At 40.6% G+C, this 27,842-nt stretch overlaps 1 protein-coding gene across 4 annotated transcripts in view; it reads left to right on the plus strand.

Annotated features, from left to right (window-relative positions):
- The first annotated feature begins 11,474 nt into the window (after window positions 1-11,474).
- SLC26A5 (solute carrier family 26 member 5) overlaps window positions 11,475-27,842 on the plus strand; it is a 49,902-nt gene continuing 33,534 nt past the window's right edge. For 2 of the 4 annotated variants that reach the window (XM_021936139.2, XM_021936140.2), the window contains exons 1-6: window positions 11,475-13,217; window positions 13,703-13,842; window positions 21,845-21,955; window positions 23,379-23,545; window positions 24,419-24,583; window positions 26,975-27,127. In XM_021936139.2, coding sequence (XP_021791831.1) covers window positions 13,066-13,217; window positions 13,703-13,842; window positions 21,845-21,955; window positions 23,379-23,545; window positions 24,419-24,583; window positions 26,975-27,127 — 888 coding nt within the window. In that variant the 5' untranslated portion in view covers window positions 11,475-13,065. Of the gene's footprint in view, window positions 13,843-21,844; window positions 21,956-23,378; window positions 23,546-24,418; window positions 24,584-26,974; window positions 27,128-27,842 lie in introns of all 4 variants that reach the window. The other 2 variants (XM_021936137.2, XM_031665262.1) reach the window with 1 other exon arrangement.

Consider the following 27,842-nt stretch of genomic DNA (forward strand, 5'->3'; position numbering starts at 1 on the left):
CATTCTAACAGGTGAGGTTATATATCATTGTGATTTTAAAGTGCATTTTCCTAAATATTGGTAATGCTGGACATTTTTTCATGTACCTCTTGGCCATTTCTGTGTCTTTTGAGAAATGTCTATTCTGGTCCTTTGCCCACTTTTAATTGTGTTGTTTGTTTTCTTGCTATCACGTTATTTGAGTTCCTCGTATATTTTAGATATTAAGCACTTGTCAGATGTGTCGTTTGCAAATATTTACTCCCATTCAGTGGGTTGTCTCCTCATTTTGTTGTTTCCTTTGCTGTGCAGAACCTTAGTTTGATGCCATCCCGTTTGTCTGTTTTTGTTTTTGTTGCCTGTGCCTTTGGAGTCATATCCAGAAAATAATTGCCTAGACCAGCATCATGGAGCTTTCCCCCATTTTCTTTTAGTAGATTTATAGTTTTAGGTCTTAACATTTAAGTCTTTAATCCATTTTGAGTTGGTTTTTGCATATAGTATGAGAAAAGGGTCCAATTTCATTCTTCTGCATGTGGATAGCCAGTTTTCCCAACACCATTTATTGAAGAGACTGTCTAAAGGAAAGTTTTAAATGGAAGCCCTACGCAACATTCAGCAATACCTGGATAGCAACTGACCACTTCGGGGTTGGCACATGCTTTCTAGATTAGCTCGGACACCTCGTCCACTTCTGTCATTTTCATTACCTACTTCCTTGTAGGTGGTATTGGTTTGTGATTCCTTTGGTAGATGCGTAGCAGTTTGGGTTTCAACTATCAGTGGGGAGCAAACCTGAAGTCGTTTAAGGCATCTCATGAGGAAACTGGATTTTAATAGAGCAATGGCTTTAAATTTGTAAGGAAAAATGATTTCGAACTTAGAATCCTATTGTCAATAACTTATCAAGTGTGACAGTGAAATGAAGACATTTTCAGACATTCAAAGACTCAGGCCGTTTACTTCTGAGTACCTTTTCTAAAGCAGTTGCCTGAGGATATGCTCCAGAAATGAGGGTATAAAGCAAGGAGGAGGAAGATGTGGAATTAGAAAGAGTGGAGCTAATCCACAATTCCAATGAAGTGAATTGTAGGTTGACAGACGTTCACCAGGCTTAGAAAAAAATTAATACAAATTAGGGCAGATAGTGAGCTCAAGAAGAATGACTTTAAGAAGAATTAAGTAAATTTCCTTTTATAGATAGAAGTAGCAATGAACAATATTTGCATAGTTATAGAAATAATAGGAATTCAGCCTGGCGCGGTGGATCACGCCTGTAATCCCAGCACTTTGGGAGGCCGAGGTGGGCAGATCACGAGGTCAGGAGATCGAGACCATCCTGGCTAACATGGTGAAACCCCGTCTCTACTAAAAATACAAAAAATTAGCTGGGCGTGGTGGTGGGCGCCTGTAGTCCCAGCCACTCGGGAGGCTGAGGCAGGAGAATGGCGTGAACCTGGGAAGTGGAGTTTGCAGTGAGCCAAGATCGAGCCACTGCACTCCAGTCTGGGCGACAGAGCAAAACTCCATCTCAGAAAAAAAAAAAAGAAATAATAGGAATTCTTCCTGGTCCAAGTGCAGTGGTATTTACAACTAATTGATCACAACCAGTTACTGATTTCTTTGTTCCTTCTACATTCCCACTGCTTTACTTGACTAGCCTAAAAAAATGATGATGAGGATGATGATGATGATGATGATGATGTTGGGACTTCTAGCAACCTAGAGGGCTAAGCTGACTCATTCAGATCTTCCTCCAGGACAAACACACACAAAAAAAGGATAAAACACAACAAATGTTCAAATAACCTTGAAATAAAGACTGTCAGAAAGATGCAGAGAAAAATGTTTAAGAAAGAACAGTAATAGTAAGAAATCTCACATGCAGCCCGAACTGTAGGAGTTTTTCTGTGGGATATAGACCCTGGAGTGTTGAATGATGAGGTTGTATCATTCAAACCTTGGCAGAAAATTTGGCTTCAGGCCCACAGGAGACCAGGACCATGGAACTGAAACACTGGATAAGCCTGGAGCTCTAAAGACCTGTCTAGTCCATTAATAGAGTATTAGGCAAAGTCTAACCACTACTTAGGGAAACAAGGAAGTCTTGTAGGCCTTGAGTGAAAGTTAAAAAAAGAAAGTCACCCTTGAACAATCAGAACCCTGGGCCAGTGCCTCATTCAGAAATTGGGTTCAAAATTATACTTCCTCTATGAATAAGAAGACTCAAACCATATTAAACAAACACCAACAGTAGTGAAAAGGTCCAGGACCCACTAAAACCGCCAGAACCCTGGCAGAGTAGACATGAAAGCTTCTAAAGACACGTCACAACTTAAGTGTACATGGAACATCCACAGAACCACTCCTCCCCTTCCACAATTAAATACGAGCTCACAATTTTAAAAACCTACAAATCACTGCAAGGGAGTGTCAGCAAACAGAACAAGCAGAAGAATCAGATCCCCAAGAATTTAAAACAATGGAAATAGATGAACAAGATCACAAGTGTGTTAAAAATTATTAAAAGAATAAAGAGAATTGAAAACAAAAGGAAAAATGGAACACTATGAAATTAGAACAAGCCGATTTCAAAAAGTATAGAAATGAAAAATATAGACATTAAATTTTTTTAAAAACATAATGTCCTACTTAAACAACGTATTAGAGCCAAAAGTAGATTATTAAACTGGAAGCTAAATCTGAGAAGACTATCAACCCAATGAGATAAAAAGCTGGAAAGTGTAAGAGGTTAAAGCACACAATGACATGAGAAGCTCCAACAAATGTCTAATAGAAATTCCAGAAGGAGAGAGAAAAGGGAGAATAAATTGCTATATATTGGTTTTATAGGTAAAGGAATTAAAAATAGTAATATAATTTAGCAAAAATATAAGTGAGTAAGGAGACTTAAATGCTAATATTTCAGCTGGGTGCAGTGGTTCACACCTGTAATCCCGGCACTTTGGGAGGCCAAAGTGGGTGGATCACTTGAGCTCAGGAGTTTGAGACCAGCCTAGGTAACATGGTGAAACCCCGTCTCTACAAAAAATACAAAAATTAGACGGGTGTGGTGGCATGCACCTATAATCTTAGCTACTCAAGAGGTTGAGACATGGCAATCTATTGAACCCAGGAAGTGGAAGTTGCAGAGAACCGAGTTCATGCCAGTGCACTCCAGCCTGGGTGACAGAGCCAGACCCTGTCTCAAAAACAAAAGTTAATTGTTCATGGTAAGCGTTTGTGAATAATGTCTAAACTTGATAAGTAAAAAGAACAGCCATATGATTTTATTACTTAGAGCAGTAGTTCTCGATTCCAGAAAAGATTGGGAAATGTATCCTGGGGATGGAGAATGCTACTAGCATTTAATGTCAAGAACAGAGATGCTAAATGCATAGAACAATCCCACACAAATCCCACCTGAAATACCAGTTTCCCTTTCTGAGAATTGCTGATTTAGAGTTAATAATAAACTCACCAGAAGAATTAATATCAAAAATGATTCTAAGAAAATGGTGGCTGGCTACAGTGGCTCACACCTGTAATCCCAGCACTTTGGGAAGCCAAGGTGGGAGGATCACTGAAGCCCATGAGTTCAAGATCTGCCTGGGCACCATAATGAGACCCTTTCTCTATGAAGAAAAATTTAAAAACTAGCCAGCTGTGGTGGTACATGCTTGTGATCCCAGTTACTCAAGAGGCTGAGGCAAGAGAACAGCTCGAGTGCAGGAGGTTGAGGCTGCAGTGAGCCATGATCACACCACAACACTCTAGCCTGGGTGACAGAGTGAGACCTGTCTGAGGAAAAAAAAAAAAAGAAAGAGGAGAGAGAGAGAGAGACAGACAGAGAGAGAGAGAGGGAGGGAGAGAGAGAGAGAGAGAGAAAGAGAAAGAAAGAAAAAGAAAGGAAAGAAAGAAGAAAGAAAGAAAAAGAAACAGAAAAAAGAAAGAAAGAAAGAAAAAGAAAGGAAGGAAGGAAGAAAGGAAGGAAGGAAGGAAGGAAGGAAGGAAGGAAGGAAGGAAGGAAGGAAGGAAGAAAGAAAGGAAGGAAGAAAGAAAGAAAGAAAATGGTTGCTTCAGGAAATAGAACTCGCATTGGGAAGAATGGGATGGAAAACTATTTTCATTATTAGTTCTGTCATAATACTTGCAGTTTTATCATGTGTATATTATTTTGGCTAAAGGTTATTATTTTAGAAAAGGAAATAACTAATCAACCAGTAGATTTTCCTTTCATTTTTGCTTAAACTAGAGAACTTTTTTCTATTAAAGTATCTGTCATTCAAACCTAAGCACCACTTTGAATTACTGAGCTTTTTACCTCGAAGAAAATTCTAAGGGCATATCTTGTGAGCATTAAAGATCTTTCAAGCGTTTCTAGCTGGAAAATAAATCTTGCTATTTATTAACTTACGGAGTCACAGCAAATTAGTGCTGGAAGGGATTCAACTTATTTAGTGGTATGGAATAATTTCTCCATGGCAGAATGATTTTGAGCAGTAGTTTTGTATAGGCCAAAGGAGGACTGGGATACAGTCAAATAGCAAGAGCCCATGGCTGCAAATTGGAACCTGCATCCTGCCTTTCATGGACTTTAAAAATCTAATCCTACTTGACCTCTCCAGTTTTATTTCCTGTAACCACCCAAAGCACGATTTCTACCAGTACCTTTGGTATTCCATGAACATGTCCTATTAGCATTTACCTTTTCACATCTCTGTGCAAAATCACGTGCCTGCCTTTTTGTCTTCTATTCATTATTTGAGAGCCACTTCAAATTTAGCATCCTCTCCAAAGCCATCCTCTGGAACAGCAGGCAGAAGCCAGGACCTGTGGTCACCCTACTTAGATCAAGTAACTCGCCAGATGTCCCACCATAGTGGCAGAACCAGGACTTGAATTGAGATCTATGTGATTCCACAGCCTGTACTCCCGGCTGCCATTTACAGATAAGGAAATTAGGATACAGAAAGCTTGTATATCTTGCAAAAAAACATGCAGCTGTAAAGTGCCAGTTCTGGCTGGGTGCGTTGGCTCATGCCTATAATCCTAGCACTTTGGGAGGCCAAGGCAGGCGGCTTACCGGAGGTCAGGAGTTTGAGACCAGCCTGGCCAACATGATGAAACTCTGTCTCTACTTAAAAAAAATTAGCCAGGTATGGTGGCACACGCCTGTAGTTCCAGCTACTTGAGAGGCTGAGGCAGGAGAATCACTTGAATCCAGGAGGCGAAGGTTGCAGTGAGCCGAGATTGCACCATTGCACTTTAGCCTAGGCTACAAAAGTGAAACTCCATTTCAAAAAAAAAGTGCCAGTTCCAGCCTTCAAACACAGTCCTCCTGAACCCTAAGCTATGCATAAGGAGTTGCCTCTATGGATATTAACGTGTAAGAGCCCTTTGGTAGAGGAATTTAAGGGGAGAAAACCACAATCACTTTTGCACCAACATAATATAAAAGAAGAGGGAAAGTATGGATACAGCACAAGGCTACAGGCTATGGCAACCTTGGCCCCTGCCACTCACTCAAGATCATTCAGCCAACAAATGTCTGGGAGACAGCCGCATGCCAGGCTGTGTACTTGATGCTCAGAAAGAACAGTCCTGCCCTTAACGAGCTTACAGTCTACATTCAAAACCAGCTTGCATAGGTCTTAGGGCCTTTTGCTCTTTCTACATTTTGAGCCATTATGATTAATCAGTGATAGTTAATAAGGGAAAACAGATAGGTAATATATTCTGGTTATGCTAACAGTCCAAAAAGTAATAAGAATAGAAAACAGCTTTTTCAAATTCCTTTTAGGAAAGGCTGATACAGTCATAAGTGAAAATATGTTTTTTCTGGATTCTAATTCATGAGACTTTTGCTATTTGCTGTGTACATTATAGAAAAGTTCACATCCTCTTACTCAGGGCAATGTTGAAAAAATTCATAATAAAATTTATTTTTGTTGTTTATATTGAGGCCCACAGAGAAGTCATGTGAAAGATATAGTAAGCTTGGGCATGTGCTTGCATATTTGGGATTAAAAAGTTAATATATGCATTATTAAAGTTATAAATGTGTAAATTATTTTGAGTAGACGGGTGAAGGTCCTTACTCTCTTCTGATGCCTCCAGTTCACAGAGAAAAATACTATTTCAAAACTTAAAGAAAAGCATTACTTTACTGATGATGGCTCTTAGTTTCAGACAACTGAATCCATTCTAGCTAGTTTAAGCACCAAGAGATTTAATTGGCATTTTGAAACTTGCCAAATACTGTTCCCAGAATGTTGTCACTGGAAACGTTTAAAGATAAGGAAACATAGAAGCAGAGAATAGTATAGTTGTTTCCAGGGACTGGGAGGAGAGAAAAATGGGGAGAAATTAATCAAAGGAAATCAAGTTAAAATTATGCAAGATGAAGAAATCCTAGAGATCCACTGTACAGCATAGTACCTGTAGTTGACCACCCACTGCTGTACACTTAAAAATGCACTAACAGGCCGGGCACAGTGGTTTACACCTGTAATCCAGTACTTTGGGAGACCAAGGCAGATGGATCACTTGAGGTCAAGAGTTCGAGACCAGCCTGGCCAACATGGTGAAACCCCATCTTTAGTAAAAATATTATACAAAAATCAGCCTGGCATAATGGCGTACAGCTGTAGTCCCAGCTACTCAGGAGACTCAGGCAGGAGAATCGCTTGAACCTGGGAGGTGGAGGTTGCAGTAAGCCAAGATGGTGCCACTGCACTACAGACCTGCAACAGAGCAGGTCTCTGTTTCAAAAAATTTTTTTTTTAATTCTGACAGTGGGTCTTGTGTTCTTATGACAAAATAATAATAATACATAAAGAGAAAAGCAAACTTTTGGAGGTGATGGATATATTTATGGCATACATTCCTCCAAACTCATCAATTTGTATACACTAAGTATATACAGCTTTTTGTATGTCAGTCATATCTCAATAAAGTGGTTTAAAAGTTAATAAAGATAAGGAAACTAAGACTCAGAGGCAAATTTTGTATGTTAATTCAGCAAACATTTTTCAGCCCTAAGTACCAATCACTGTACAGAAATTAGTAGTATTGCGTTTCTCCTTTCATGAGGCTCACAACTATTTTCCCAATAGGTTGTGCATCAGTCTCACTCCATGAGCTTTAAAAAAATACAGATTCTAGAATTACTAAATTAGAATCTCTAGAGGGGGCTGGGCATAGTGGCTTATGCCTGTAATCCCAGCACTTTGGGAGGCTGAGGTGGGCAGATGACCTGAGGTCAAGAGTTCGAAACCAGCCTGGCCAATATGGTGAAACCCCATCTCTACTAAAAATACAGAAATTACCCGGCCATAGTGGTGGGCACCTGTAATCCCAGGTAATTGGGAAGCTGAGGCAGGAGAATCACTTGAACCCAGGAGGCAGAGGTTGCAGTGAGCCGAGATAGTACCACTGCACTCCAGCCTGGGCGACTGAGCAAGATTCCGTCTCAAAAAAAATAAAAAACTATGATGAAAAATGTTCTACATTACCTTAAAATTCCTCCCTTCATAGCTGTGGGGAAATGGACCTTGAAGCTCTAGGTCAGTTTGCTTTGCTATCATTAGAATTTTGTGTTTGAGGACCTGCCAGAAGATGTGTCCATTTAGGTAATCCTAGTAAGTGACTTTTCTCATGTAAGGATTTGTGTACTTTTACAATTTGGTGATTTATAATTTCAATCAGCACACTGGAAACTCTTTATCTGTCGTATGAGAGTCTGGTTATTTGATCTCCTAGTATTGGTTCCTTGGTTACTTTGCCTCTCTGCCTTTGATAAGATGGTTATTGATAGCCTTCGAGGCCTTAATTATTTAATCGTTGTTGATACAAATAAAAATTCCCCCAAAAGGACAGCCTTTCATTATATCTTCTTCTCCTTTCCTTTTCCAGTTGAAACGTCCTTGAACTACCAACCAGCTCTCTCAAAAAGGACATAGATTAATAGCCAGGGTGCCAGTATCTCAAAAATATTTGAGAAGTCGTCTCTGTGTCTCTTCCTAACCTACAGAGAGTTAAGGTTGCCAGATTTAGCAAAGAAAAATACAAGATACCCAGTTAAAGTTGAGATAAACAAAGAATATTTTTAATATAATTATATCCCATGCAGTATTTGAGACATACTTATACTAAAAGTTTATTTCTTGATTATCTAACGTGCAAATTTAACTGAGCCTCCTATATTTTCTCTGGCAACCCTACAGATAGTGCATATCTTAATGCTTTAGAAAATCCATCTAATGTTTTGAGATCTCAATTTGAGATTTGCTCCTAATTGAAACCCACAAGGAAATGGTTGTGACAGTTAAGACTGCATTTGCCTAAAGTATAGTGGATGTTACACGGCCCACCTCCATACAACTCTCTTTTGTTGTGAGAATATAAGCATAGAAACAAGACTTTGCTTGAGAAACCTAAGCCAAATAGTACTGTTTTGTAATTTGTATTATTTTGCAGACACACATAAGTAAAGATAGTGCTACGATGCATTGTGCAGAATTTATGTACACGCTATTTAGTTTTTTTTCTTTTTGTTTGTTTGGGCGGTGGGCACATGGATGGGTGGGTGAGGGTGTTTGTTTTGCCATCTCCTGAGTCAGTGGTTTTGAGCCTTAGCTGTACAATAGAATCACCTGAGAGCTTCTTAAGCTCTCAATCCGTGTCTGCTTTGCAGGCCAATTAAACCAGAATCCCTGGAAATAGAGTCAAGCATCAGTATTTAAAACTGCCCACGTGACTCCAATGTGCAGCCATGGCTGAGAACCAATGCCCTAAATGAAAATGGCAAATTTGAAAAAGCTCTTTTTACCACTAAATTATGTCCTTATTTTAATCCTCTTCCAAACTCATTTCATGTACTTTTCAGTCAGCATATTATGGCAATTACATTTATTATTTTGTATTATATCTTCTATATATGATGTATAATATCATAAAGCTTACTTTAAAAATGATTTCAGGTGGCTTTAGTCATGTCACTGATTCAGTATTAGTTTCTTCAACATCTATAATTGGCTTTCATTTTCAAATATTTCTTTGTGATTTTTCTTACATATTTTTCATATGAATTTCTCTCTCTCTCTCGCTCTCTCAGATTCTAAGCCAGTGATTCTCAACTTAAACGGCATATTAGAACCATCTTAGGATGCTATAGAGAAATGCCCAAGCCTGCCTCCTGAAGGCCGTGCTATAATTGGTCGGGTGTGGAGCCTAAGCATTAGTGTTTAAGTACCTGAGGAAGTTCTGGGTTTAGCCAGAGTTGAAAGTCAGCGTTTTCAATATGTCAAGTACCTATCTAGCTGATCAACTGCATGTCCTGGGGAACTTTTAATACATAAATATAATTGCTCTGCTTAATGAAATAGAAGAAATTTTGAGGTTCTGGGAGAAGGAGAAATAAGGGAGTGGTAAGTGACCACCCTCTTGTCTTTATACTCTCAGATTCATGGGTGTCATGAGGAATTCCTGATGTTGGGGATAGCCAAAGGACTCTCAAGACTAAAGATAGAGATGCCTCCTATTTTAAGTGTTTGCTATGCTTCAGTGTAAACCATTCTATTGCCCTGAAATCTCCAGAAAAGATTGCCACATACATGGGTAAGGGACACATGCTTACACCCACAAGTAGTGAATACCCATTGTTCGGGCCTCACCCAGTGGAAATCCTAACTGTGTACGTTCAGGGTAAGGCCCTGAACCCAGTAATTCAAGCCCTCCCCAGACCACTGTGATGATTGGCCACATTTGGTCACCACTGCCTTGTAGGTGATAAAACATCCCTAGACATGATCATCATAATTCACTCAGTCGACAGCTGAGCAAACTCCTGTGGGGTAACAGGAAAATCAATGGTAAAACTGAGTTTCTGCAGCAGGAGAAAAACCAGAGTCTGATTCTTATTAAACCTTCCTCAGGTCTACCGGTTCCTTTTCTCTTCGAGTGGCCACATGAAGGAAGAAATTACCTTTCTGAACTAGGACAAAAGAAGACTAAGAAGATGATGCCTACAAAGAATAATAATAAAAGTTTAAAGCAGATGTAATCTATAAGATGAAAGATTAGACAGGAAGCATGGCATGCATTATCAATAATCATAACATACCCATTCAAAGATTTCATTCACCCCCCAGTTACTTAGCACCTGCTAGGATACAAGTGCTGAGATAGGTCCTGGGAATTCAGAGTATGATATTGTCTCAAGGAATTTACAGTCTAGAAGAGTACATTAATGATTCTATTAGAATAGAAGAATGGAAGAGTATACAAAGTAACATGCATAGGCCCATTTCATAAAGGATTGTAAGTGAGGGGAGACTTCACAGAGAAGCAGAAGACAGAACAAGGGTTTGGAAGATAGAATGATTAGGCTGTGGGGAAAATGGAAGGAGTGAAGGGAAAGAAACAACATCTCTTATTAGAATGAATTGAAACTCTAGATGGGCACAGAGGCGTAAAGCAGCATGGTATGTTGCCTGGATGACAGATGGTTTTATAATGATGTCATGTAATGATCTGGAGGAGTTAGGGCAGGTGGAAGCCAGTGGTAGGGTTTTGATGTGTCGAACTCCACTCACACATCATCCCAGTCATTCTTGTATTTTGATGAGTTCCTAGAGTGGCCCTAAAGAGCTGGATGAGAGGTGGCCAACCCACCTTGCTAGTCTGAAACAAAAAACGTATAATCTTTATTTCTCGGGTTCTGCAATATTCTCTTTCTCCAGATTTACCATTTCTTAGTTCATATGAGCTGCTATAACAAAATGCTACAGACAGAAATTTCGAAACAATAGAAATTTATTTCTCACAGTTCTGGAGTCTGGGAAGTCCAGGAACAAGGCACCAGCTGGTAAGGGCCAGGTGTCTCTGCTTCCAAGATGTTGTCTTATTGCATCATCCTCTGGAGAGGAGGAACGCTGTATCCTCACATGGCAGAAGGGACAGGAGGGATGAAAGGGGGTGAGCCCCCTCTGCTAAGTCTTTTTATAACTTAATCCCATTCGTGAGGGTTCTGGAGCCCACATGATCAATCAGTTCCTAAGGACCACACCTCATAATACTGTTGTATTGGGGGTTAAGTTTCAACTTGAATTTGAAAGAGACAAAAACAGTCAAACCGTAACATTTTAATATCATCCTTAATGGTAATTGGTTGCATTTGCTGCCATAATTTTTTTATAGGCTCTTGAATTTTCAACCTCTTTCAACATAGGTATTTATTTTGCATAATATTTTGTGGTAGATCATACACAACCCTGATTTCAATTTGTTTTGTTTTGTTTGAGATGGAGTTTCGCTCTCATCACCCAGGCTGGAGTGCAATGGTGCAATCTCAGCTCATTGCAACCTCTGCCTCCCAGGTTCAAGTGATTTTCCTGTCTCAGCCTCTCCGGTATCTGGGATTACAGGCATGTGCCACCATTCTCAGCTAATATTTTTTTTTTTTTTTTTTTCAGTAGAGGCAGGTTTTTCTCCATGTTGGCCAGGCTGGTCTTGAACTCCTGACCTCAGGTGATCCACCCACCTCAGCCTCCCAAAGGGCTGGGATTACAGGTGTGAGCTAGTATACCCAGCCTTGATTTAAATTTGAATGTGACTTTATTTTGATGAAAACCTGAGTTTTCACTGTGAAGGAGTTGTATTGACCAACATTAATAGCCCTCACAATTCCACAGTCACCACACAAGCACTTAACCATGCATTCACGTTAACCTCTGCCCGCTCTGCCATTAACTTCCTTCAGTTGGGAACACTGGCTTTAGTTGTTGTGCTTTTAATATTTTATTATGAGGTATGTAGTTTGAATGTACAGACAAGTGCAAACAATCATGTAACAAGCACCAGTTTACTTACTAAGCAGCATAATAAAATCTTCATATTTTGCTGTCTTTGTGCCAGTTCTTTTTTTACAAACTAAAACATTGCAGATACAGTTAGTAGAAGCCCTCTACTATCCCTTCTTAGTCTCATTTCCCTCTCTCTAGAGGTAAAACCAACCTGATCTCAGTGTTTATTGTTGTCAAGAGTGGTTTTATACTTTTACTACAAATATATGTAATAACATATACTATTATTTTGTTTTTAAACTTTAAATAATTGAATCCTCTCAGTATTCATCTGTGCCTTACATTTTTGTTGAAAATTGTCTCTGAGATTTGTTGATGACACATATAGATGTAGTGTGTTTCTTTTAATTACTATATAGAATTAAATTTATGAATATACCAAAATGTATTTTTACTGCATACAAGTAGACATTTAGATTTTTTCCAATGTTTCACTGTTATAAGGCTGCGGAAAACATTCTTGTACACATCTCCATATGCACAAATATGTTGTATTTTTATTCTTTAATCATTTCTTTTACTCATATAAGTAGTATCACTATGTAGCAATGAAAAAAACTATCAGTCATTCTAATAATCAAAAACATGACAATGTAATCAACTTCAAAACAATATTAGAATAGTGTGCTGATGTTTTAACTTATTGCCTTTCACAAAGGTCACCAGTAACTTCCCTCAAACAGACATATAAGCCTCAGCCCTGAACCATAGAATAATTTAAAGAGTAATCAACCATAAATATAGAATTGGAAGGGAGGCTAATATAGCTTTAAGAAACATTGAGTCAATTTAAGGACTGATCGTACACTTTTTTTCTGTTTCCTTGACATATAGCTGGTCAAAATTGACCTGATTTGCAATTCCTCTTATATGGACCTAGAGGCAACTGACTGTAGTATTTAGCCATTGCACTTAATATGAGCTTTTGTTAAAAGTACACACATTAACCATTTATTGCCCTGGGAGGCAATAAGTCACGTTTATTTTTTTTATTGATTTTTATTTCATTAATTACTGCCTCCTATATACAGATCAATCCATTAGGTCCTCTGGGGTGTCCAAAGAAAGCCTCAGAAGAGCTTGGAACACCACAAAGAAGAGATGCTTAGGAAAAGTCATCAGTAGGATTTTGGAATGTAAAATGGATTTTTTCTTTTTTCCCCTAGTAACACTCAGGAAATGCTTGTCTCCTGCTGTTAATGAGTGATTTCAGAGTACTATGGATCATGCTGAAGAAAATGAAATCCTTGCAGCAACCCAGAGGTACTATGTGGAAAGGCCTATCTTTAGTCATCCGGTCCTCCAGGAAAGACTACACACTAAGGACAAGGTTCCAGATTCCATTGCGGATAAGCTGAAACAGGCATTCACGTATGTTGCATTTTAACCTGTTTCTGTTATTGTATCATTTAGTTATGAGAGGCGCAAGGTCAAATGTGTAAAGAAAATCTGTTTGGTGAAGTGGAGAAAAAAATGAATGCTGAGCCATCATGGTTTGCAAAGCTGTTCACGAGGTTCAGTCAGTGTTAGATATCTGTACACAGGCTTCATCATGAATTTCACCATATTTATTGAATTCCTACTATGCCTTTTGTCTGTGTAAATGTTAACATAACCAGCACGCTTTCTAATTCTCCACCCACCTTCAAAATACCTTTTGTGTCCCAGGAATATTCCAGCCACTCTCTTTTTTTCCCCACCCCTGACTCCTACCCTGTCTGGCAACATCCTGAATCACCAATTGGAAATTTTTCCAGATTGCTCCTGGGAATAAGGAATGGAAAGTGCTTTGGTTTGAATTCTACAGAGATGTTTCTCATTTATAACTTTATCTCTGTCTGTCTTTGTCCTTTCAGATGTACTCCTAAAAAAATAAGAAATATCATTTATATGTTCCTACCCATAACTAAATGGCTGCCAGCATACAAATTCAAGGAATATGTGTTGGGTGACTTGGTCTCAGGCATAAGCACAGGGGTGCTTCAGCTTCCTCAAGGTTAGTAGATCTTTCTTTCCCCCCTCGCTGTCCTCAAACAAATGCTTGACCATCTGTTTATTTCATCATGATTGCAAATTCATAATTTTTATCATATCTTTCTAGTAACCTTTACCTGTCTAAAGGTATTCTTCAGAAACATGTAATCCTTAAACCTGTAATCTCAGCACTTTGGAAGGCCAAGGTGGGAGGATCACTTGAGACTGGGAGTTGGAGAACAGCCTGGGCAACAAAGTGAGACACTGTCTCTACCTTTGAAAAAACAAACAAAAACAAAAAACACAGCTGGGCATGCCTGTAGTCTCAGCTACTTGAGAGGCTGACACAGGAGGAGCGTTTGAGCCCTGAAGTTCAAGGCTGTGAGGAGCTCTGATCATACTACTTCACTCCAGCCTGGGAGACAGAGTGAGACCCTATCTCCAAAAGAAAGCTCCAGGGATATTAATAGTAGAAAATGGTGATACTGTTTTGCAGATCAGTACATTGGTTGGGCATTATCTTGCCACTTGCTAAGTCAGTCACTCAAGAAACATTTTGTTGTTATGGTTGTTTTGAAGGTTTGTGGCTTCTGAGTCCATATTCTAATTACAAGGGACCATGATATGCTAAATTCCTGTAGTATATTGCACCAACCCTGTGATTTTATATGTCATATAAGAACTTAAGAAAATATTCATTAACTTATTCATTAATTTATTCATGTATTCTAAATAGTACATGTTTATTAGGCATCTACCTGGCTCACTGTCCTCATGGAGCTCACTAACCATCCAATCAAGGCATGAGATGCTAAGCAGAAAAAAGCACATAGAAAAATTTTAATTACAATGATAAGCACAATGAAGGAAAAGATAAGGTATTGTGAAATAAAAATAGTGGGCCGGGCGCGGTGGCTCAAGCCTGTAATCCCAGCACTTTGGGAGGCCGAGACGGGCGGATCACGAGGTCAGGAGATCGAGACCATCCTGGCTAACACGGTGAAACCCCGTCTCTACTAAAAATACAAGAAAATTAGCCAGGCGAGGTGGTGTGCGCCTGTAGTCCCAGCTACTCCGGAGGCTGAGGCAGGAGAATGGCGTGAACCCGGGGGGGCGCGGGAGCTTGCAGTGAGCCGAGATCGCGCCACTGCACTCCAGCTTGGGGCACAGAGCAAGACTCTGTCTCAAAAAAAAAAAAAAAAAAAAAGAAATAAAAATAGTGGATCTAGGGCTGGCTGTGGTGGCTCACGCCTGTAATCCCAGCACTTTGGAAGGCTAAGGTGGGTGGATCACCTGAGGTAAGGAGTTCAAGATCAGTCTGGCCAACATGGTGAAACCCCATCTGTACTAAAAATATAAAAATTAGCTGTGCATGGTGGCATGTGCCTATAGTCTCAGCTACTCAGGAGGCTGAGGCAGGAGAATTGCTTGAACCTGGGAGGTAGAGGTTGCAGTAAGCTGAGATCGTGCTACTATACTCCGGCCTGGGCAACAGAGCAAGACTCCATTGGGAAAAAAAAAATAGTGGATCCAGGAAATGAGGTTTGAGCTGAGACCTGACTCAGGTCAAGAATAAGAGAAAATGCATTTCAGGCAGAAGGAATAGCATGTGTGAAGGCACTGAGCAGGAAAAGAATTGGGTGTGGGACAAAGAATGAATGGAAAAGCATTGTTCTAGGAGTGTGAGGGAGCAGGGGGCAGTGGCAGGTGAGGTGGGCACAGGCAGGCCTGCAGAGTCTTCTTAGGCCATTTTTGGGTTTCATTCTGAGTGCAGTGAAAAGCTATCAGCATTACTTTTTATTTAGGTTTTCTTTGTGCATAAGTCTTCTCACACTGCTAATAAAAACATACCTGAGACTTGGCAATTTATAAAGAAAAAGAGGTTTAATGAACTCACAGTTCCATGTGGCTGGGGAGGCCTCACAATCATGGCAGAGGGCAAATGAGCAAAGTCACATCTTACATGGTGGCAGGCAAGAGAGAGCTTGTGTAGGGAACTGCCCTTTATAAAATAATCAGGTCTCGTGAGACTTACTGTCATGAGAACGGCAAGGGAAAGACCCACCCCCATGATTCAGTTACCTCCCACTGGGTCCCTCTCACAACACATGGGAATTATGGGAGCTATAATTCAAGAAGAGATTTGGGGAGGGACACAGCCAAACCATATCACTCTGTAAGAGGTCACTGAAGACTGCCGTGGGGGGAATGGATTTGGGTAGTGGGAGGGGTACCAGAATGGATGTGAGGAGACCAGGTAGAGGTGACAGCAGTTCATGGTAGGCAAAGGTGATAACGGCTTGAACACCTCTAGGTCAGCTGTCCAAAAATCAATTCCCTTGTAGCCAGTTTCCAAAAAATTGTCAAAAAAAATCACTTCCCCTAATGAGCAATTGGCTTTGTTTTTAATTTTCCAAGTGACTGATTTACCATATTTATTAAATCTGTTATACAAAATCTTGCAGATTTGGGACAGATTCCCACAATCATTTTGGTGCCATCACCCCAAGAATAGATAAATGGACAGATTCAAAGGCAGAGGCAAGGGCAGGGTGAGAAGCAGATAAGGGCTCAGTATCCAAAACAGGAAGCAGAAGTCAAACTGACATTCAGTCAAGCTGGACTGACGGAGCTGCAGGAATGTCTGCCGGCAACCACGCAAGCTCACACTCGAAGAACTCCTGAGGATTCTGCCTAGTTGAATTTTCACCGTCATTCTGCAGACTTATCTTCAACCAGCTGACCTTCTTCCATCTCGAACTAGAATGCTGGCTGTAAGAATGGAGAGAATTGGAAAGACATATATTTTGTAGGTGAGATCAGCAAAACTGGCTGTTGGATTAACTTAGAAAGAAGGAGGAGGGCGTGTCAACAATAACTTTAAGACAACTGGGCTTATGGGTTGGATGTGTGGAGATGATGAAGAAGAGGGATGGTCAAGAATGACTTCCAGGTTGCGGTTTCAAACACCTGAGGGATGGAGGTGTCAATTGCAGACATAATAAAGATGACAGGACTGGGTATGGTGGCTCATGCCTGTAATCCCAACACTGGGAGGCTGAGGTGGGTGGATAACCTGAGGTCAGGGGTTCAAGACTGACCAACATGGTGAAACCGCATCTCTACTAAAAATACAAAGTAAGTCAGGCATAGTGGCACACACCTGTAGTCCCAGCTACTTGGGAGGCTGAGGCAGGAGAATCGCTTGAACCTGGGAGACGGAGGTTGCAGTGAGCTGAGATTGTGCCAGTGCACTCCAGCGTGGGTGTCAAGGGCAAAACTCCATCTCAAAACATAAAAAATAATAAAAAAGATGACAGGAATAGGATTGAAGAATAAGTCTGATTATGTTAAATTTGAGATGCTTGTGAGATAGACAAGTAGATATTTCATGTTTGTATTTAATATATGATGAGCCCAAAAGAGAGGGAGGGGCTAGAGATATCAAGTGTGGAATCTTTGACCTATAGAAAGCATTTAAACCATGGCAATAGACCACGGCACCTAGGGAGAGAATGTGGAGTGAAAAGAGAAGGGAGCTAAGATCAAGCTCTGTCCAACATTAAAGACCCAATACAGAAGGAGGAAACAGCAGAAGAAATAGAAAAGTATCTGGAAAGGAAAACTAGGAGTGTATATTATTACAGAAAGGAAGAAATTATTTCAAATCAGGGAATGATTCAGTAGGTGGAACACTGCTGAGAGACACAGATCATCCCACAATCAAATTTGCATTGGAAAGGTATTTTTCTGCTCATTATTAATGAAGATAGATAAGTATGAAAAACAATATAGCAAAGATAGAGGTCTAAAAGGAAGTAAATACATTTCTTGTGATTGATAAATTATCCCGGCCCGCGGGACCGTCACTGCAGGCCCTGGAAGAGGGGGTGGGAATTTGGGGAACAAGAGATACGAGAAATGGAGACAAGACAGTGCTCTGATCAAGTCTCTCCTTTAATGGCGGTAATGCAGTGCCTTATATACACTTGGAGGGGAAGGGGTTGGGCCAAGGCGAAAATGATCTCATCGCGGAGGGTGTGGCCAGATAGGTATTGGTTTCTCTGGTCGAACGTCATGTGGCGCCTGCGCTGTCAGGTAGCAATTTTCGCGGGTGCGGGAAAAATGGGTGAAGAAGAAGCAGGAAGAGCGCCATCTTTTATGAGGTATTAATACAGGGGAAAAGGCAAAGATAGGGAGGAGGTGTAAGGTGGAAATGAATAAAGCTCAGGCGTTTTTAATCGTCAATTATTATTCGCTATGGCCGGGGCGTGCAGCTCCGGACAATAAATAATTTAAATTACCAAAAAAAATTTGTGTTAAGCATGTCAGAGTGAAAGTATGCTCTTATCTCGAATTGTCTTAAAAATTCCTCTAAAATGACAATGAAAGGGGAAATGGTATAAGCTAGCAAGGAGGAAGAGCATGAGAGAGCAGACACAGTGGAACAGGAGAAATGTATATATGGCAAGCAGATGGACAAGTGGCAGCTGAATCATTAGAGTAGAGAAGCTTAAATGTAGGTACGTACACTACAAAACACTGGGAAATTGGAGGCTCCAAGTATTGTGAAAGCTGTAAGTCAGGCAGAAGGCTAAAAGCAAGGGAACTAGTTCAAAATCTTTGCAATCAGTAGCATCAATACACTCAGGTCCCCACATCTACATGATGCAGTGGATGGTAGGATAAAAATACCAAGAGATGTCAGGAAAGTTACCTAAAAGTCTGTACACTGAACTGTGAGTCAACAAAGGCTGTTCCCTTGCTCTACTTTGTTTGCTTCAAAGTGCCTGCAAAAAATCGTATAGCCCAAAGCAGATGGTGACCTATAAAAGACCCATAGTGACAAATAGAGGTCCCCCAGTAAAGATGCTGGCTGGCCACCCAGTTGTCCTACAATAAGGCCCATCAGTAAACAGAGAGCCAATACACATGAAGCTTCAAGAAAGAGACCAAATCATCCAAAAAAGAATTCATAAGGAACAGAAATAACAGGGCAAAATAAAAAACTTTATAGTATCCTAACAAAAACACATTGAGTCTCTGAAACAAAAACAGGATGCTATTTTGAAAAGAGCATTCAGAGAACAAGAAAGAGCTCATAGAAATCAAAAATGTGATAGCTGGAATAAATATTTAGTCAGGGTTGGAAGACAAAGTAGAGGAAATCTGGAAGTAGAAGAAAAAGACAGTAAGAGAGAAAACATAAGAAGACCAGAGGATCAAGCCTGATGTCCCATCGTACATCTAATAGGACTCCCAGAAAGAAAGAAGAGAGTAAACAGAAGGAAGAAATGATCAAAGAGTAATCCCCAGGGCTGAAATACATGTGTTTTCAGACTGAGAGGAATCATAAAATACCCAGCAGAATAAATGAAAAATAAAACAAGGCACACCATAGTAAAATATAGAACACCAGGAATCAATAGAGGATCTCAAACTAGAAAGAAAAAAAGTCACATAATGAAAAGCTGAAAAGGTAAACATAATGGGAAATTAAGTTTGCATCTAAAATGGATAAATTGAGAAATCATGATACAAACATATTTAGAACAGTGTTTCTCAACTTCATGCCATTTACCCTGTTTGTTTTTGGGGGCCTGTCTTGTGCAGGGTAGGGTGTTTAGCAGTACCCCTGGCCTTCACCCACTAGTTGCCAGTAATACTCACCCCCTCCCCCATCATCATAATCAAAAATGTCTCCAGACATCCCCAAATGTCTCCTGCCAGAAGTGGGGGTGGGGGAGCGCTCTCCTTTGAGAATGCTGATTTAGGAAAATAGAGGTAAATAGAGAAAAACAGCTCCACGAGTTGGAAGTCATTGGCTCTGAGGAGCAAAACCTGGAGGAAGAGGGGTAAGCAGAAAAGAGCTGGCTTTTCCAGAGAGCCTTTGCTGCTTGGCTTTTTAAATCGTATGCATGCATTTCTTTGCTAGAAATAAATTTTGTTAACAACATTCGAGTGACCGTGTTATTATACATGAAGTTAGGATGCTTTCCCAACTCTTGTTTTGCTAAAGCTGTCTCCTCCACAGCGTAACAGTGCATTAAATGAGTTTTTTAGTTGTCCCAGAAATTTGGCTGAGCCCCCAAAGCTGAGAACAAAGAGTGCTTATTGCCTATACATTTGGAAGAGGGATGCCAGTCAGTCTATCCGGAACTATGAATGAATGACCCAGGCTCTCTTGAGTGTGTCACTTTTAACAGAATATATGAGGGAACGAGAAGACTGACTTGGAATGAGAATTTTCCAGGGAGAGGTTAAAACCCTATCCATTTCCCCTCCACCTGCAGTCAAGTAAGGAAGGACTGCAAGAAAGCTACTCAGAGCGCTGAGCCCCACCCCCTGGAGTTTGTGGAGACTGCTGCCTAATTCTTGCATGAAAAAGTCCAGCTGCTCTAAAAAATAAAGTTTTTTAAAAACTTTCAAGTGAACCTGCACGTGGATGTTTATAGCAGGTTTATTCATAATTGCCAAACCTTGGAAGCAATCAAGATGGCCTTCAGTAGATGAATGGGTAAACTGTGGTACATCCAAACAATGAAATATTCAGTGTTAAAAAGGAATGAGCTATCAAGCCATGAAAAGACATAAAGGAACCTTAAATGCATATTACTTCGTGAAAGAAGTCGACCTGATGTAGCTTAATACTGTATGATCCCAATTGAATGACATTCTAAAGAAGGCCAAACTGGCCAGGCACAGTGACTCATGCCTGTAATCCCAGCACTTTGGGAGGCTGAGGTGGGCACATTGCCTGAGCCTAGGAGTTCAAGACCAGCCTGGAAAACATGGGGAAACTCGGTCTCTACAGAAATTAGCCAGGTGTGATGGTGCACACCTGTAGTCTCAACTACTAGGGAGGCTGAGGTGGGAGGATTGCTTGAGACTGGGAGGTTGTGGCTGCAGTGAGCCGTGAACATGCCCCCGCACACCAGCCTGGGTGACAGAGCAAGACTGTCTTTAAAAAGACAGTAAAAAGATCATTAATTTCCAGGGGACGGGGGGAGGGAAGGATAAATAGGCCACAGAGAATTTCTAACCAGTGAAACTACTTTATATCATACTATCATGGTGGCTACCTGTCATTGTACATTTGCATAGATTGTACCACACCAAGAGTAAACCTAATGTAAACTGTGGACTTTGGGTGATAATGATAGGTCAGTGTGGGTTCATCACTCGTAACAGATGTGCCCCTCTGGAGGGGAATGTTGATAGTAGGGGAGGCTATGCATACATAAGTGCAGGGGATATATGGAAAATCTCTGTATCTTTTGCTCAATTTGCTGTGAACCTAAACTGCTCTAAAAAGTCTATTTAAAAAAAAATGTGTCAAGGATGATGTGAACTGCCTACGACAGCAGAGTGAGGGAAAGAGTCCTCCAGAGGGTTTGACCTGCACTTCCAAAGTTTCTTGGGAGTTAAATGCCAAGCTTTCCCATTGGATAACTGGGCATCCTGAAAGGTAACGAGGCTTGGCTCATTTGATAGGTACCTGCCCAAGAAGTCTGCCTACAGGATGAGCATACGCCAGCCGAAATTACCTGGAAAGCCGTACCTTCTGATAAGAGTTGGAGGGAGGATATCTAACAGTCAGGAGGAAGGAGCATTACATAGTTAGGGCATAGTAACCGGGAGTCCTTTATTGCAAAGGGGTCTCCAGAGAACCCACAAAATCACCCCATTGGAGAAAGAGCTCGCATTTGTGCATCAACACCAAATTACAATGGCACCCACTAAGATAAGACTTTTTTCTGCTTTTATCTAATTTGTGAAAGAATAAAGCAGAAAAAAAAAAAAATCACCCACTGGCAAAAAGGAGATGACAATGGAAACTGTCTCAACCTAGACTCTATCAGCACCAAGGTAAGATGATGTGCAGGATTGGGGTAGGGTAGGTTGCAGCTTAAATTAAGATGGGCTTCACTCGTTCATCAGAAATAAAGAACCAAGAGAAAAACACATGTAACCCCTCTGTCTTCTAATGATCTCCCATTTCTGTTCGGTTTTTAATCCCACAGGCTTAGCCTTTGCAATGCTGGCAGCTGTGCCTCCGATATTCGGCCTGTACTCTTCATTTTATCCTGTTATCATGTATTGTTTTTTTGGAACCTCCAGACACATATCAATAGGTAAAAGCTTATACTTGATATTCTACTACCTTCCCTTGTGTATTTCCAGCCTTTGCAATGTGCCAAAGAAATAGCATGGTCATTATTAAAAATTGTCTTAATAACAACTTTTGTTACTGCATGCACGACAGGTGCTTTAAAAACCTACACTCGGCCAGGTGTGGTGGCTCACCCCTGTAATCCCTGCACTCTGGGAGGCCAAGGCGGGCAGATTGCCTGAGGTCAGAAGTTTGAGACCAGCCAGACCAACATGGTGAAACCCCATCTCTTTGTAAAAATATAAAAATTAGCCAGGCTTGGTGACGGGTGCCTGTAATCCCAGCTGCTCGGGAGGCTGAGGCAGGAGAATTGCTTCAACCCGGGAGGCAGAGTTTGCAGTGAGCTGAGATCGCACCACTGCACTCCAGCCTGGGCAACAGAACAAGACTCCGTCTAAAAAAAAAATAACTACACGCCTCCCAAGATTTCTAGAACTTACAACTTTCTTATAATCTTGGAATAATAAAAAAGACAATTTTCTTGTGTAAAAGGGCAATTGTTGAAATCTGTGAAATGAGATAAATGCTTCATTTCATAATGTAATTTGCCAGCATCTGGTTTTTATTTTTATACTAATGGTAGTATTTCAAGTTCCTAATCGCTCTTCACGTATTTCATTTTTGTCGTATTTGGGGCTCTGAATTGTAGATATTTGCAGTTTATCAGAGGCATATGGATTTCATAATAGTCCTGGTATTGCATAAGGCTACCACCTAGCACACACACACTTTCCAGATATCTAGTGTTTGGTAACAAATACCCTCAAAATGTAGCAGCTTTACAACAACAATCATGTTTGTATCTTCCATAGTGCCTACAGGTCAGGACTTGGGAAGGCCTGGTCTGGATAATTCTTCCTCTCTCCCTTTTTCCTCCCCCTCTTCCCTCTTCCCTGCCTTCCTTTCTCCATGCAGTCCCAGGAATTCTCCACTTGGCCTAGTTGGAGCTTTTTTACACATGGTGACTCGGCTTCAGCAGAAGGTGGAAGTTGCAGCCCTTTTATTACCAAGCCTCGGAAGTCACACAGCTTCACTTCTGCTGCATTCTTTTGTTTACTAACAAGTCAAAGCCAACCCAGATTCAAGGAGAAATTAGACTCCACCTCTTGATGGGGAAATATCAAGAAGAGTAGGTGGATGGAAGATATTGCTATGTCTATTTTTGGAAAATACAGTCTGCATGCACACACATGCGCATGCACACACACACGGTTGCTCACACACCAGAGGCAGGACACTAAAGAAGGGAGCATAGCCTTCTTTCAAGCATGACTTCTTGACCTCAACTTTGTCTCTTGGTGTACTGGCAAAAACCCTATCAGATACTCTGAATTAGATAGTGTCGTTGAACCCTGAACAGGGATCTTCATGCTTCATTATTTCAGGTCCTTTTGCTGTTATTAGCCTGATGATTGGTGGTGTGGCTGTTCGATTAGTACCAGATGATATAGTCATTCCAGGAGGAGTAAATGCAACCAATGGCACAGAGGCCAGAGATGCCTTGAGAGTGAAAGTCGCCATGTCTGTGACCTTACTTTCAGGAATCATTCAGGTAAGGCTCAAAGATGGGGAAATGGACTGTCTCATTTGTTAACCTAACAGGTATCTATTGAGAGCTCTTAGCTGGTCTTCCTACACGGTGGGTGGGGTCTGCTGGAGAAACCCCAAAGCTCTGGGAGTAACTGCAGACCAACTGCATGCCTTATTCACAACTATGAGTGACCAGCAAGCAAGCTTCAGGTGGATGCTTTAAAGATCCCAAAAGCAAGACAAGTTTGACACAGCAGGATTGATTAGTGCTGGGAGAGGATATTCCTCTCTGCTTGGAGGGAACAGCCAATGATCATGATCATGCACTTTAGTCTACATGATGAAGCATGCCCCCAGCTCCATGAGAGACAGGGAAGGCATTAGTGTGGCCAGTGCACTGTGGGACACCAAGACACTCCAGACTTTCCTCTGTTTTCTGTATAACCAGTGATTGATTTGTTAGCTACTTACCCACTTCATGTACAAGTTTGCAGTATTAGAAAATGGTCCAGAGGCTGGGCGCAGTGGCTCACACCTTTAATCCCAGCACTTTGAGAGGCTGAGGCAGGTGGATCACAAGGTCAGGAGTTCAAGAGCAGCCTGGCCAACATAGTGAAACCCCGTCTCTACTAAAAATACAAAAATTAGCTGGGTGTGGTGGCATGCACCTGTAGTCCCAGCTACTCAGGAGCCTGAGGCAGGAGAATCACTTGAACCCGGGAGGCGGAGGTTGCAATGAGCCGAGACCGTGCCACTGCCTGGGTGACACAGCGAGACTCCATCTCAAAAAAAAAAAAAGAAAATGGTCAAGAAAGAACTTGTATATTTGCTGTGGGTCTTAACTTCCTGACCTATCATGTGATTCATTTGTTTCTTTGTCATTAAAAAAAAATAGTTTTGCCTAGGTGTCTGTAGGTTTGGATTTGTGGCCATATATCTCACAGAGCCTCTGGTCCGTGGGTTTACCACTGCAGCAGCTGTGCATGTCTTCACCTCCATGTTAAAATATCTGTTTGGAGTTAAAACAAAGCGGTACAGTGGAATCTTTTCAGTGGTGTATGTAAGTAAGCAACTCCCTGACATTCTGGTACTTGTTTTTTCTTCTTTATTTCCCCCACTTCTCTTCTGTATCTCTTTTTACTTTCAAGACTCATTTTTCTTTTTCTCCAGTAATTTCCATAAAAAAGGAAAAATTCATTTATTCTAAGGTTTTCTGAAAAGAGTGTTACAAAGAGGACTAAACCTTAAAATCTCTATTATTAATATGTGATACTGCCCACTTCACAAGGAATTTTTCGCTAGGTCTTTATTTGGTGACTACACCATCACTCTAATTAGGTGAAGAGAGAGCTTTTTCTTACAACCAAATCATAGTCTTTTTGGAAACTAACAAATAATTTAAAGGCATGAGGGGAGAACATCTCTCTCTCTCTCAAAAACTGCTAATTCAGGCTGGGTGCGTGGCTCACGCCTGTAATCCCAGCACTTTGGGAGGCTGAGATGGGCAGATCACGAGGTCAGGAGATCAAGACCATCCTGGCTAACACGGTGAAACCCCATCACTACTAAAAATACAAAAAAATTAGCTGGTGTTATGGCAGGCGCCTGTGGTCCCAGCTACTCAGGAGGCTGAGGCAGGAGAATGGCATGAACCTAGGAGGCGGAGCTTGTAGTGAGCCGAGATCGTGCCACTGCACTCCATCCTGGGCGACAGAGTGAGACTCCGTCTCAAAAAAATACCAACTGCTAATTCAAACCGGCAAAAAAAAATAAGGCTGTAAAAGATTTAACTAACATAAATCTTTTAGTTACATAGACCCCTTACCAAACTCAGAGAAAATATAAATTATTTGCAAGCACTTAAGGAACAATGGTACTAACTGATCATGTTGAAATTGATCATGTGAAACTGATCACCAATTCTAAAAATTCAATGTTTTTTCACACAGTGCAATATAATTAAAAATCAAAAACTAAACATAGTTTTAAAACTCCCACATATTTAGGAACCAAAAAACATTTCTAAATGACCCATGAATAAAGAGGGAATTAGGAAATAATTAGCATTAATTGATAGAAGTACTACATATCAAAACCTCTGAGATGCTGTTAAAGCTGTCCTTGGAAAGAGGCCTGTAGTCTTTGTAGGTATTTATGTGCTAGGCACTGGGTGCCAAGATGCAGCTGTGAGCTGAGAAGATACAGGCCTTTCCCTCGGGAACTTTCAGTCCCGTGGGAAGATAGTAAACCTTTAATTGCATACATGTGTAATCAATTACAATTTGTGTTGCGTGCTATGAAGGAGAAGTACCAGCTGCTCTGAAAGTTAAATAGGGAGACCTTGAGATTAGGGGTCTAGGAAAGGCACTTTGAGGAAGTGACATTTAGATTGAGTCATTGACTGGTTAAAATGGAATCAGACTTTAGGAATATTCTCTAAATAACAAAATTCTTAGTCTCCCATAATAGCTGTTACCGTACTTCTTACTCTGAGACTTCTCGAAATGCCTTGTCACAAAGGAAATAAACATACTGAGTACTCTAGGCATCGATAGGAAAGGGTGCATGGCCTGGGCTGAGCAGGAAGTCTACTTTATTGGATTTCAAATGAGAATTGACTATATTTGAGGTGCCCGGTTGGTAACCCTGGGATATAATTAAGTGGATTTCTTCTCTAGTTCTCCTAGGTTCCTTTCCCAGACATCAGCACTCTTGACTTCAAAGTCCTGCTAACAATACTTTCTCCTTCTTTGAGCTCCTAAAAGCTTTTCTATGTATTTACCTTTGGAGTACTTTGCTCTCAACCCTTAATTCTTTCCAAGTGCTCAGGACTCAGCTTCAGGGTTCCTTTTCTGAATTTTATAATATTACATTGAGACATCAGCATATGATAAGAATAATTGTTTGATAGGAATAACTATAAGACTGGGTGCAGTGGCTCACACCTGTAATCCCAGCACTTTGGGAGGCTGAGGTGGGCGGATGACTTGAGGTCAGGAGTTCAAGACCAGCCTGACCAACATGTTGAAATCCCATGTCTAATAAAAATACAAAAATTAACTGGGCGTGGCAGCAGGCACCGATAATCCCAGCTACTCAGGAGGCTGAGGCAGGAGAATCACTTGAACTTGGGAGGCAGAGGTTGCAGTGAGCCAAAATCATGCCACTGCACTCCAGCCTGGGCAGCAGAGCAAGACTGTGTCTCAAAAAAAAAAAAAAAAAAAAAAGAATAACAACTATTTAAAAAAAAAAAAGAGTAACAACTGTAAAGTTGTAGACTGGGTAAAAATACCTCCTAATTGGTGGAAGCTACAAAGAGAGATTTCAGCCTGAGAACTTTTAACTAGAAATACCCAGTGGAATGGTTGATGTGAATTAGTGCACTAGACAGTCTCTGTCTCTCTCAGGGGCAATTTCTTGATGTAAACATCCAGCGTTCACTGTGTTACAGAGTACAGTTGCTGTGTTGCAGAATGTTAAAAACCTCAACGTGTGTTCCCTAGGCGTCGGGCTGATGGTTTTTGGTTTGCTGTTGGGTGGCAAGGAGTTTAATGAGAGATTTAAAGAGAAATTGCCGGCGCCTATTCCTTTAGAGTTCTTTGCGGTAAGTCACCTTGGGTCAATGACCTACTCAACTTCTACGACTGCATTTACTTATTTCTGTAAGGGATTTTGAAGTGGATGAAAGGAATTTTTTGCTCTCAATTCTGCCAAAAGAAGGTTACAATTTGTCAAAGAAATTTGACAAATTCATTGACAAGAAAGTAAAAAGAAAAAGCCTTAAAACATAGACACAGATGATTTTTTAAATTATATGTAAGACTATACATGAAAATTTTAACATTAATTATAAGTGATGGGGTTATGGAAGATTTTCTCCTCAAATTTTTGTTGGCTAATTCTTTTGTAATGAGCACATATTACTTTTGTAACCTAAAAAAAAAAAATCCATTTCCGTTTTGACAGAGCAAAGGTTCCCAAACTTTCTCCATCCCTTGACACTCCTAAGCCAAAAGAAATACCTCACAGTTCCATTTATTAAGTGGTTAGTTCCAAACACTTTAAGAATATTTATGATTAACAACTTCATAGTTGTTTTTAAAAATATGCACAGAAATTGGAATAAAAATATTTTATTATGTTAAGTAACCACAATTATTTAATCATGGAATGCATATGCCCGATGGGAACTGCATAGATCCTCAAATCTCAGAATCAAAAAGGGCACTGCTACCCTCATTTCCTGTTCACATGAATATGTATGTGGTTCCTGCTTTTTCATCACAGCAACCACTGAACACCCAGCTTTGCAAAGATAC

The sequence above is a fragment of the Papio anubis genome, chromosome 4, assembly GCF_008728515.1.
Source record: "Papio anubis isolate 15944 chromosome 4, Panubis1.0, whole genome shotgun sequence".
Lineage (NCBI taxonomy): Eukaryota > Metazoa > Chordata > Mammalia > Primates > Cercopithecidae > Papio > Papio anubis.